The 12,429-nt window shown below is 43.3% G+C and overlaps 1 protein-coding gene and 1 pseudogene across 5 annotated transcripts in view; both read right to left on the reverse strand.

Annotated features, from left to right (window-relative positions):
• The window catches only part of SLC9A7 (solute carrier family 9 member A7), a 167,426-nt gene that overhangs the window by 46,047 nt on the left and 108,950 nt on the right, over positions 1-12,429 (reverse strand). For all 5 annotated transcript variants that reach the window (XM_054470982.2, XM_054470986.2, XM_054470985.2 and 2 more), the window contains exons 6-11: positions 11,915-12,020; positions 11,434-11,575; positions 9,091-9,196; positions 6,802-6,890; positions 6,595-6,708; positions 4,128-4,239 (exon numbers count right to left, since the gene is read on the reverse strand). In XM_054470982.2, coding sequence (XP_054326957.1) covers positions 4,128-4,239; positions 6,595-6,708; positions 6,802-6,890; positions 9,091-9,196; positions 11,434-11,575; positions 11,915-12,020 — 669 coding nt within the window. The remainder of the gene's footprint in view (positions 1-4,127; positions 4,240-6,594; positions 6,709-6,801; positions 6,891-9,090; positions 9,197-11,433; positions 11,576-11,914; positions 12,021-12,429) is intronic.
• LOC129024014 (phosphoglycerate mutase 1-like) lies at positions 1,362-4,117 on the reverse strand (annotated as a pseudogene).

Raw genomic sequence — 12,429 nt, forward strand, 5'->3', positions numbered from 1 at the left:
TCTACAGTGGTGGTTCTCAAAGTGTGGTTTTCAAACCAGCAGCAGCGGCAGCTCAGAAATGTTAGAAGAGCCCACTCCATATCCCCAGAATCAGACAGTGAGGCCCAGCAATCTGTGCTTTTAACAAGCCCAATGGGCAATTCTGATGTAACCTAAACGGTGAAAATTATGAGTTTAGATACAATTCTCCTTTCCAACCTCACCTTCTTTCCCCACTCCCTTTTTTTTTTTTTTTTTTTTTTTTTTGCGTATCATTCCTTTCTTATACTGATTTGGAAAAAAGATTTAGTACAGTTATGCTCAAGATGAGTACTGGGCCCATGTGGCAGGGCCAAGTAACTAAAACGTGATTCAGAAAACAGGCAGTGAAAGACACACTTGGACATGATCAAGAGGCATTTCACTGCCATGAAACAAGGTGGGGCAGGGATTCTAAAATACACAGCAGGAGGCACTCCTACCCCTTACAAGTCAAGGAGCTTATGCCATATTGGTATAAGGAATGGTTTATTTTCTGATGATCACATGTGGGATTATTTCAACTGCCACTAGAAACTCCATAAGGACTTTTGTTTTGTATTATTTATATACTTTTTTTTGTAAAATAAATGCAACAGAAACTTAATTCAGGATTGATCCCACTCATCAAGTAGAGCCAGCCCCTCTGGGGTCGGGGAGGAAACTGTTTTTTTTGTTTTTGTTTTTTGGTTTTTTTTTACATCACCATGCAGGTTATATTCATCTTCCACTGGAAAGACTAGAGCCCTCCAGGTAGTGGCCTGACTACAGAAGAACACAGGACCGGCTCCTGGGGGCAAACAGGCTCTCTTGCTTCTCCTCATTGGCCATGCCTTAGCATGCTTCCTCCCTATCTCCTACTCAAGCAGGTCCTTAGTACACAAAGCCCTGGTAAAAACCCAAGTCCCTACCTCTCAACTCTTTTTTTTGTTGTTGTTGTTGATTGTCTCTATTTCTTTTTTTTATTATTATTATTATACTTTAGGTTTTATGGCACATGTGCGCAATGTGCAGGTAAGTTATATATGTATACATGTGCCATGCTGGTGCGCTGCACCCACTAACTCGTCATCTAGCATTAGGTGTATCTCCCAATGCTATCCCTCCCCGCTACCCCCACCCCACAGCAGTCCCCGAAGTGTGATGTTCCCCTTCCTGTGTCCATGTGTTCTCATTGTTCAATTCCCACCTATGAGTGAGAATATGCGGTGTTTGGTTTTTTGTTCTTGCAATAGTTTACTGAGAATGATGATTTCCAATTTCATCCATGTCCCTACAAAGGACATGAACTCATCATTTTTTATGGCTGCATAGTATTCCATGGTGTATATGTGCCACATTTTCTTAATCCAGTCTATCATTGTTGGACATTTGGGTTGGTTCCAAGTCTTTGCTATTGTGAATAATGCCGCAATAAACATACGTGTGCATGTGTCTTTATAGTAGCATGATTTATAGTCCTTTGGGTATATACCCAGTAATGGGATGGCTGGGTCGAATGGAATTTATAGTTCTAGATCCCTGAGGAATCGCCACACTGACTTCCACAAGCGTTGAACTAGTTTACAGTCCCACCAACAGTGTAAAAGTGTTCCTATTTCTCCACATCCTCTCCAGCACCTGTTGTTTCCTGACTTTTTAATGATTGCCATTCTAACTGGTGTGAGATGGTATCTCATTGTGGTTTTGATTTGCATTTCTCTGATGGCCAGTGATGGTGAGCATTTTTTCATGTGTTTTTTGGCTCTCAACTCTTTTGGATAAGGGGAGTTTTCCCTGGGCTTGGACTGAGAATCCGTGCCCTCCCTGGAGATGCTATCTTGACTAGATTGTGTGAAGACAGTGGGTGCAGGAGAAAAATGGCTGAAAAGAAAAATGGGAGACACTGGTACTCATCTGCAGCTACAACTTCAGATGCCTACAGATGTGGTCAGTGTGACACGTACAGTGGGGAGGGGCAGAGGAAGGGATGGGCAGGGGCGGTGTTCCCGGCGAAAGTAGTCTGTCCGCTGGCCTTTACCTCTTTTCTTTGTCCTGGGCAGCCACAGCTTCCATGGCTTTACGCACGGTCTCTTCATCCCCCAGGAACGGCATGCGCCTGATATGCTTCAAGTTCTTGTCCAATTCATAGACAACGGGAATAGCAGTCAGCAGGTTCTGCTCTGCAGAGAGACCCTCCAGATGCTTGACAATGCCGGGGAGGCTGTTGCCATGGGCTGTAATCAGTACCCATTTCCTCTCCTTAATCTGGGGAACTATTTCTTCATTCCAAAGGGGCAGGGCTCTGGCAGAAGTGTCCTTCAGACCCTCACAAGAGGGTAGCTGATCTTCAGTGAGGTGTACATACCTGCGATCTTTACTGATGCTGCTGTAGAAGGGATGATGGGGCTCTATGAGAGGTGGTGGGACATCACAGGAGCGCCTCCAGATCTTTACCATGCTTGGCAGCCGTTTCTGCTTTACGGAGGTCAGTCAGACCACCAGAGTGCCACTCATTAAGATGCCAAGTCCTCACTACGGGCAGCCACATCAGGTCAGTGGCATCTGGCACTGTCCAGAGGGTCCAGATCACTCTCTTCTGCACTGATGTGAAGTAGATGTTGAACTTATAGCCAGCATCTTGCAGTGCCTGTCCATCACACTTTACCTCCTTGTGGCCCCCAGGCTCAGGGCGGTGTCCTTCCAGCCGCTGAAGCAGTTCTCCAGGTTCCAGGCACTTTCACCGTGCCAGATCAGCAACAGCTGGTAGGCGGCAGTGGTGGTCAACCTCACCCTCTTTCTGCATTACTCCATGTATCTGACATTTAAATCAGACTGCTGCCCTTCCCTAAACGTGCCAGGCGTGCTAATGCTTTTCTGCCTTCCCAAGCTGCTGCCTCCTGAAATTCCATTCTTCCAAGCCTAGCTAAAAGGCCACTCCCTTTGTGAAGATGGCCCTGAGCCATTCTCTTCTTGTCCACATTTCTTTCAGACCTCTTTTGTGCAATTCACCAACCCCTCTTGGAAGAAAATTAACTCTTTGTGTACCTGCCTCCCCGCAGCGGACTGTGAGCTCCATGAATGAGGCTGGTCTTTGCATGCTCCACAACCTAGAGCTGTGGCTTATGAAAAGAGGACGCTCAATAAATGTTTGTCAGAGTAAAAGGAAATCATCTTAGAAGACTGTACCTGTATCTAAGTTCAGAGGCAAGCTAGCGTGAGATAAAATGACTGCTTTACTGAGCAGTGCCTGTTGGTTTGATTTCAGTATGACCACTGCATGGCAGTAAAGGTGGCTGCAACTCACTCTCTGTCTTAAAGGACAGAGGTGCCTTTAAGGGTCACAGTAGCCTTTTGCAACTAACTTCTCCTCCCTCTGTTCTGCAGAAATGCTCTAACTTGGGTCCGTTTCTATAAAGCTGACGCTTACCACCCTCACTGTATCATCCACTCATGACAGTTGCTCTCTCCTTACTCTACTTCCACAGCTTTCTTTATTGTCCTTTGTCCCCTCAGTGGCTTCTCCAGACTTCTTAGCTTTACAGGGAAAAGGGGGACATGTGGGAGACAGTATCAATTAAGCAGGATGATCACAGTTATTAAATTCCAGTGTTGGGTCCCCCTTGCTTACATGAGTGTATTTTATTTCTTTTGCTCCACAGAAAGTTAGAGCTGGGGGACCTCAGCTAATTAGTTCAATTTCATTATTTTACAAGGGAGGATACTGCGGCTGGGAGGTGTTGAGTGACTCGGCCAGTGGTCTTTCTCATCAGGAGCTCTTTTCCTTCTAATTCTAGACCTGGTGCCCTTCAGGAAGTTTAAGGGTTATGAAGATCTTCTAGAAAACAATCAAGCACTTTAAACACCATATCTCCAGGTCCATTGAGTGGTAGTGATGAAATAGAAACGCAAATATTTTAGGGGACAATGTTCACATTTGGTAGTACGGTTTGCAAAATCAACACTAACTCAATTGAACATGTACATCTGTCTATTTCTCACTGCAGGGGATACAAACGGACCAGAAACTTGAATGCTTGTCTTTTTATGAACCTTATCAATTACATTTTAATCATATTCTTGTTACCTGCTGAATAAAACTCATTTTCTTTACACTTACGCCTTTTTACCTGAAAACATCATCATGTGTTGAAAATTCCAGCCAATCTTATGCCTTCTGCCCAAGTTGAGGAAGAAGGAGAGCGGGTAGATGTGCGCGGCTCTGCCCAGGAAGATGGCAACCTGACCACAAGGTAGGACATTAAGGGACCAACAGTTTCCAGAATGGCATTCCACACAACCTCCGGCTGAGCAGAGAATTTTAGGAATGCTGTGACACCTCGTTATAGTCCAGAGAGCTGCCCAAAGAAGCTTGGCTGTCTAGTTTCCCCCTAGATAAGTTTCTCAGCAACAAAATGGGACTGATTTGGCCAAGCTTCCCCACCTCCTGATTCATAGAGATCATTTCTAGCTTGTTAAACACACTATTGTAACTTCTTGATTTAATTCAACTGATTATCTATCTATCTATCTATCTATCTATCTATCTATCTAACTATCTATCTAAATCTATCTAAAAAGGAGTCCAGAAATAAGCTAAAGTACCACAGCAGGAGAGAGCAGTTGAGAGAAGCAAACAGTGTGTGTTGGGCTCTACTAAAAGAAAAGGCACTAGAAGAAAAAAATTGCTAATCCTGCAGTCAAACTATAAAGAAAAAGTTTGCTGGATAAGCGCTTGCAGGCTTCATTTGCAAGTAAACATCAGAGACTTTAATGGCCAGGAAGAGCCTGCAAATAAGAGGTGGGGAAACTTAAAATATTCACAACACTAAAAGACATTCAGATCACTTATAGGAATGAACCCAGGGAGATATTTTTCTACCTAAGTAGCTAAAATGTCTTTTGGAGATGTAAGAAATGGAAAAGGAGTATGGAAAAAGGAACTCTACTGTGGAAACCAAAGAATTCAGGGAAACTGGTCCTTTGTCACTTGCTGACTTTAGAATAGTGCCCAACTGAGAGAGCTGCACACTCCCCTGGTCAGAGAAGGGAACCCCTGTGGGAGCCAGAGGAACAGGGAGCTTCCGTTTTGGCAAAACACCAGCTGCAGGAGCTGCAGCTGTTTCAGACAGAAGCCAGGGCGGAACTATCTTCTCTGTCTCCTGCAGGGTAAAGCACTGCCTGTTTTTCTTCCGTTTTCTTTGTTTTGTTTTAAGCAGAAAGAACCAGGTAATGCTTATAAAGTACGTTCTATCCCAGAAGAGAAACAAAAGTCCTTAAGTGGTAAGCAGCAGTTAGGATCTGCAGAGGACCCGGCTTGGCCTCTGCCAGGCCCTCATCTGTAAACAGGGCTGTGCTCTCACTATCTCTCACAGGGTGTCATGCTAGGAATACAAATCAAAACAACATGCAAGGTCTTTCTCAAAAAAGAATAAAAACACTGATCTTGCAGATTTTTAGCTATTAGTCTGGTAAGCATGGAAATCCAAGAAATGAGCCACCGGTTTAAGCGTAGGAGGCTCTCACGCTAGAAGGATTCCAGCATTGCATTAGGCCACTGTCACTGTCCAGCAGCTTGGTGAGTGTCAGTCATTCCTGCACAATAAATTAAGCCCAGAAGAGAAAAAACACTCCTTTTTTGCCAGCATTCCAAAATCTAAGGATAATCATGAGGCCTCAGAAAAGGCAAATGTGAATGTCCAGCAATAGGGGACTGCGCTCAGTATCTTGAAATCAAGCCCCAGAAAAGTTCACTTTAATAAAAACACAGTATCTGAGGCCAAGTGAGCAAAACCCTCAGCTGTCCATCCACTGCTAGGCACATGAGAAGCCAATCCCCCAAACTATGTCTATTTTCCAGAAACTGCATTTACAATGGGCCTAGACGAAGGAACCAAGGATTTTTCTATTTTATTTTTCTTCCCCTCATTTTTCTTTTTCCTTCTCCTTTTTTTTTTTTTTTTTTTTTTTTTTTTTTTTTTTTTTTTTTGGTGGGGGCGAGGAGAAAGAGTCTTTTCCACCATGATCTGTAGTAGCAAGGAAGCTTGAGAAAAAGTAGGGTCACTGCCTGCAAGCAACCCTGGGCAGTGAGGAAGGGCTGCCCATACTGCAGACGTAGTCACGAGCAAGAGGAACAGAACCTTTGGGTCATCCAAATCAGGGAACCTCCTGGATTGGAATTCATACAGCAATGAATTGTCAAAAATAACACTGGAGACTGACATGGTTGCTGACTTTTAGATTCACCAAGAAGGGCACTTTACAAAACAATCACCTGCCGAGCACCAGTTTAACAGAAAGGCCATCTTACATAGAAAAGGCAGAAAGAATGATCTTGGAATCCATGCAGTCCTTTAAGCCAAATACATTTAGCGTTATGAAATGCCATTTAAGCCTTCTTTTTTTCATCATAAAAACCCTGTGAACTAGCATGGACTTAGTCACCTACCCAAAACAGAAATAGTAATTATTATTTGATGATAGTTTATATTATTATATTATTGTTATTTTATATTATTATTATGACTATTATTACTATAGCTTCTCCAACAGTGGTCGTCTCTGCATGTAGAAAATGGTGGAACAAGAAAAGGATACAAAAGCTCCAATGATGAAAATGGGGCTGAAAACGTGCTTCTGGAAGGTAAACAGTGCCAGGCCCATGTAGGAGAAGATGAAGTTCTCTGCCAGGAAATGTAACACCTCAAAGAGCTGCACAGAGAAGGGAAAAGGAAGCTGTAAACCCTGCAGCTCCCCCTTCCCTGTGTTAACAAGCAACTCGTGAGTACCAAGCCTCTCTCTCACCTGCTTGGTTCGACTTCTTGATTCCACCGACAGATTGTTGTAGGTGTAATGAGCTTGTGTGATTCCACAGAAAAGGACAGCTACAACACCTGTCAAAACACCCCCCCAAAAAAATCAATGGAAAAAAAAGAGGCAGGGAAAAAAAAATCTGCTGGAACAAAAAGTTAAGGTAGGCAAGCCTAGCATATCTAACTTCCTGAATATTTTTGAAACTTTCCTATTGCTGGGTCGGGCACAGTGGCTCACACCTGTAATCCCAGCACTGCAGGAGGCCAAGGCAAGCAGATCGCTTGAACCCAGGAGTTTGAGACCAGCCTGGGAAACATGGTAAAACCCCATCTCTACCAAAAATACAAAAAATTAGCCGGATGTGGGGGCGTGGGCCTGTGGCCCAGCTACTTGGGAGGCTGAGGTGAGAGGATCGCTTGAGCCTGGGAGGTCGAGGCTGCAGTGAGCCATGATCATGCCTCTGCACTCCAGCCTGGGCGACAGAGGGCAACCTTTTCTAAAAAAAAAAAAAAAAAGAAAGAAAAAAGAAAAAAGAAAAAAAAAGTTTCCTATTACTACTGAACACTCCTACAACCCCTCACCTCTCATATCAACCTTTCTGTCTCCCAACCCTGCCTTCCTTCAAAGCCAAGTACCTCAACATCCCCTCCTTGTTCCAGTTTTAAGGGTATCTCCTGCCTCCTCTAAACTCCTCCAACTACCATCTGTAGTTGGCATATAGCATTCATTCCTTCAAAGAGACTGTGAGGGCCCATCCAAATTTGTCATATTCCTCACTGTTTTTAGAATGAATGAACTGAATTTCAAACTAATGCTTTATATACATATATATTTTTTGAGACAAAGTGGATTATATATTATATATCCCTCAGTAGAGGGCAGTGGCATGATCTCAGCTCACTGCAGCCTCTATCTCCAAGGCTCAAGTGATCCTCCCACCTCAGCCTCCTGAGTAGCTGGGACTACAGGTGCACACCACCATACCCAGCTAATTTTTGTATTTTTTTTGTAGAGATGGGGTTTCTCCATCTTGCCCAGGCTGGTCTTGAACTCCTGAGCTCAAGGGATCCACCTGCCTTGGCCCCAAAGTGCTGGGATTATATAGGCATGCACCACTGTGCCTAGCCTATATTTTTTCACAGTCTAGGGCTTCAGAGAAAATAGATCAAGAGTACTATTCCATTTATCCAAGCCCCGATCTTCTATATTTCTGGTTAATGGTAACCATTTTGTTGTGCGAGACAACTGACACACCTGGGACTTTGCCTACACATTTACAGATAACTGTTAAATTTTAAGGAAGTGGGGCATTTTGTAATGCTGCATATAAAGATTTGCTACAGTATTTTGAAAGGGTGATAAAAGTACATCCTAAGTACCTGGATTATGTACAGAACTATACTTGAATTTTCTAACGGAAAAATTCAATGATTTTTTTAAAATGAAAGAATGTGAGGAAGTAAAACCACGTTTCACCACACTAATACTATATGAAACTGATACCATAAAAATGTGATATTGAAAAACAATGATTAAATAGCCCAGAGACATAACAATGAAAAACCGTGTTCACATTCACCTGAACAGATGCAAAATCACCCTTTAAAGGACACATATTTTGCTTGTTATTGCTATTGTTTGTAAAATAACATAGCAATCAAGGGAAATATACAAATAAAATTTTAATAGATTCTTTGCACCGTAACATCTACTTATAGTTAGAACGAGTACTCAAAAATGTAATTGACTTTGGAATGATAAACTTTATCATTAAAGTCTACTTTTTCAGGCTGGGCATGGTGGCTCATGCCTGTAATCCCAGTGCTTTGGGAGGCTGAGGTAGGAGGATCACTTAAGGTCAGGAGTTTGAGACCAGCCTGGACAACATAGCAAACTCCATCTCTACAAAAAATAAAAAAGTTAGCTGGATGTGGTACATGTCTGTAGTCTCAGCTACTTGGGAAGGCGAAGGGGGAAGATCCCTCGAGCCTAGGAGTTCGAGGTTACAATGAGCTATGATTGTGCTGCTGCACTCCAGCCTGGGTGACACAGGAAGACCCTGTCTCTAAAAAAACAAAATTAAAAAAAGTCTAGCTTTTTGGAAAGTAAACAATCCATTTAAGACAGAACAACAGCCTTGCTCAGCAATCCTCCATACGGACACTTGCTGAACAGTTAAACTCCATGCAGCTGCTATCTAAGAATTCTTCCCTTCCTTCAAGTTCCCACAGGCCCCACTACAGTGAGGGGAAGGGTGGTCCAAGAGTAGAAAAAACCTACCTGTAAATCCGCAGGCTTCTGCCAAGAGAAACGTGCTCCAGGACATGAGGAAGAACAGCGCCGTCTCCAGCAGGGGGAAGCAGTGCAGTTTGGTAAACTTAGTCACGTTGGCATTCTGTCAAGGACCCTGTCTCCAGGTACATGTATCAGGGCCACCAAGAACCATACTCCACTAGCCCAGGACCCCTCCCCAAAGGGCTAGCCTTTCCCTTCAACCTTTTTTTTTTTGGAGGCTCTAAAGCTGCTGGAGATTTCTTAAGTAATACAAATTAAGCTTTCCAGTGGAACATAAGTTTTGTAGGGGCTGGAGGGAGGAAGAAACAGGGAGATACTGTTTAATGGGTACAGAGCTTCTGTTTGGGATGATGAAAAAATTCTGAAAGCAGACAGGGGGATGGCTACATGACACTGTGAATGCGGAATTGTGCACTTAAAAATGGTTAAATGACAAATCTCATTAGCTATATTTTACCATAATTTTAAAAAATTAATCATGTAGGCCAGGTGTGGTGGCTCATGCCTGTAATCCTAGCACTTTGGGACCCGAGGCAGGTGGATCACCTGAGGTCAGGAGTTCGAAACTAGTCTGGCCAACATATTGAAACCCCGTCTCTACTAAAAATACAAAAATTCGCCGGGTGCGGTCACACGCATCTGTAATCCCAGCTATTCAGGAGGTTGAGAATCGATTGAACCCGGCAGGCAGAGGTTGCAGTGAGCTGAGATTGCGCCACTGCACTCCAGCCTGGGTGACAGAGCGAGATTCCGTCAAAAAAAAAATCATCATGTAATATACCAAAAGCCATTAAATTTAAATGGGTGACTTGTATGGTATATAAATTACATCTCAATAAGGCTGTTCTTTCAAAAATTCAGCTTTCTAGAGAAACTGGCAACTAGTTTTCTGCGCTCCTTGAATGGCCATGGTTCTGAGAAGCATGGTCATGACGTCAGGCTGGCTTGTTGGGTTGTTTCCAGCAGGGCTGTGAAGACAAGGCCTGTGAGACCCTGACCCCTGTGCACCACTGAGGCCACCTGAGTCCACAACAGGTGCCTAATTAAGGCATAGGAAAGAAAGAAATGCATAATTCTTGAGGCAGCTACCAGGTGCTGGTGTCACCTTTTGGGACCAGAGATCCTTCTTGTAACAGTGCCATTCGACACACGGCCAGCATAGAAGCATCTCATGAGGGATTTCACTGAGGAATATACATCTCTAAGGCATCAAAAGGGTCCTTGTGAAGAAAGCAATTTAAATCTGCGCTATCCAGTGTGGTAGCTGAACACTTACAATGTGGCTAGTCCAAATTAAGATGTGTTGTAAGAGCAACACACACACTGCATTTCTTTTTTTCTTTCTTTCTTTTTATTTTTTTTATTTTTTTGAGATGGCATTTCACTCTGTCGCCCAAGCTGGAGTGCAATGGCACGGCCTCGGCTCACTGCAATCTCCACCACCCAGGTTCAAGTGATTCTCCTGCCTCAGCCTCCCGATTAGCAGGGATTACAGGTGCACACCACCACACCCGGCTAATTTTTGTATTTTTAGTAGAGACAGGGTTTCGCGATGTTGGCCAAGCTGGTCTCGAACTCCTGACCTCAGGTGATCTGCCCACCTTGGCCTCCCAAAGTGCTGGGATTACAGGTGTGAGCCACCACACCCAGCACACATACCATATTTCAAAGGCTTGGAACAAAGATTGAATGTATAAAATCTCATTAATTATTTTTATCATAATTTTGTTATTTTTCCCCATATTGATTACATGTTGGAATGATGTGGTTTAAATTACATAGTAATGCCCACCAAAGAGGATATGATGCAGGACTCAGCACATCTGTGGAAGGGATGCCTGCTCTTTCCACACTTTGTTTTTTTAGTTTGTTTAAACTAAATACTGGGCCATCCTTTGCTTATGGAAGGCCACTAACTAGCTATCGCCACATAACACCACGTGGCCCAGAACAGCAGGTGGCAGCAGCTAGCTGGGGCTAAAGTACTTCCCAGCCAGTAGTCCCTAATCCCCAGTCTACTCCTGCCTCCTGAGCTCTTTTCACCCCTCTAAAACTGATGCTCCAACTGGATCACAAGAAAGGGAGAGAAACAGCAAAGGTGAAGACAGAGCGAAGTCTAGGGTTGCATTCCTAAACATTTTCTCAGACTCTCAGCTAGGGACCCAACTGTCATGCTTCACCAAAGTGACATATTTCAGGAGCCATCACGCCCCAGTGGAACACTCAATGTAAGATTCCAATTTGAAAGAACAGCTGAGAACTTTCTTTTTGAAAGTGTAATGCCACACACGCATACCCAGGCCCGAGCTGAAACTACAAAAAGGATATTAGAGCAGTCACAACACCAGTCACAGCTCCCATGGTAAAAGAGCCACTAAATATACCTAGAAAAATGCCAACTGACTTAAAAAAGGCAGCAGCATCAAAGGCGTGAGTGTTCAGTCCCGCTGGCTGGTAGGCAACAATAGACCTAAAGTTGAAAAACAAGAGACAGTTTTAAAAGACTGCACAGGTTTTACACTATGGTACCTGAAAATATCGACAAACATAGGTCTATCTACATTTTGTCAAGCATTGCCCAGGGTAAATTCATTTAATTTAATCTGCAGCCACCATGTTACGCTGGCGTCAGCATTCTGATTGCTGCTGGGCACATAAAGCAACGTAATTTTATCCACAAAGCTGATAAATCTCATTTAGAAAAACACCCAATTCAGTATGTAATACATTTAAGATAAGCCTCTGAATTTAGCCCAAAGCACAGAGAAAACTGGGGAGTCTCTTCTCCAGCAGAAACACTGCTACTTACGAGGACAGTACAATGGCAACAGCATCATTTAGGACGCTCTCTCCAAAAAGAAGTGCGTAAAGATCCACGTCTGCATGCAATTCATTAAATATCGCCAGCACAGTCACTGAAAAGTGAGCCGAAAGCACAGAAATTAGTTTTGGTTTCTGACCTTAAATCACTGATTACAGATTTATAGAGGCAATTCCTATCTTGGGTGGGACTGGGTGATTCAAGAGATAGCAAGGGAGTCAAAGATAGACTTGTCTATCCGTGGCAGAAATGAAAATGGCAATCTTCCTTATCTGAAGGAGCTTTGATATGATGCTTGAGTCTAATGATATTGCACCAAAACACTATGCTTTCCACTGTGATCCCATCACACTTTGAAAGTATCTGTTACAGAACTTCAAAAAATAATGACAATCAATGTGATTTGGCTTCACCAGTGGGTTGAAATCTCTTTGATTTCTCTGGCTCAACAGAGCCAAGGTTAAAATAACAAAGTTATTATAAAAATGATTAATGAGATTTTG

Source organism: Pongo pygmaeus, chromosome X (assembly GCF_028885625.2).
Source record: "Pongo pygmaeus isolate AG05252 chromosome X, NHGRI_mPonPyg2-v2.0_pri, whole genome shotgun sequence".
In the NCBI taxonomy this organism is placed as follows: domain Eukaryota; kingdom Metazoa; phylum Chordata; class Mammalia; order Primates; family Hominidae; genus Pongo; species Pongo pygmaeus.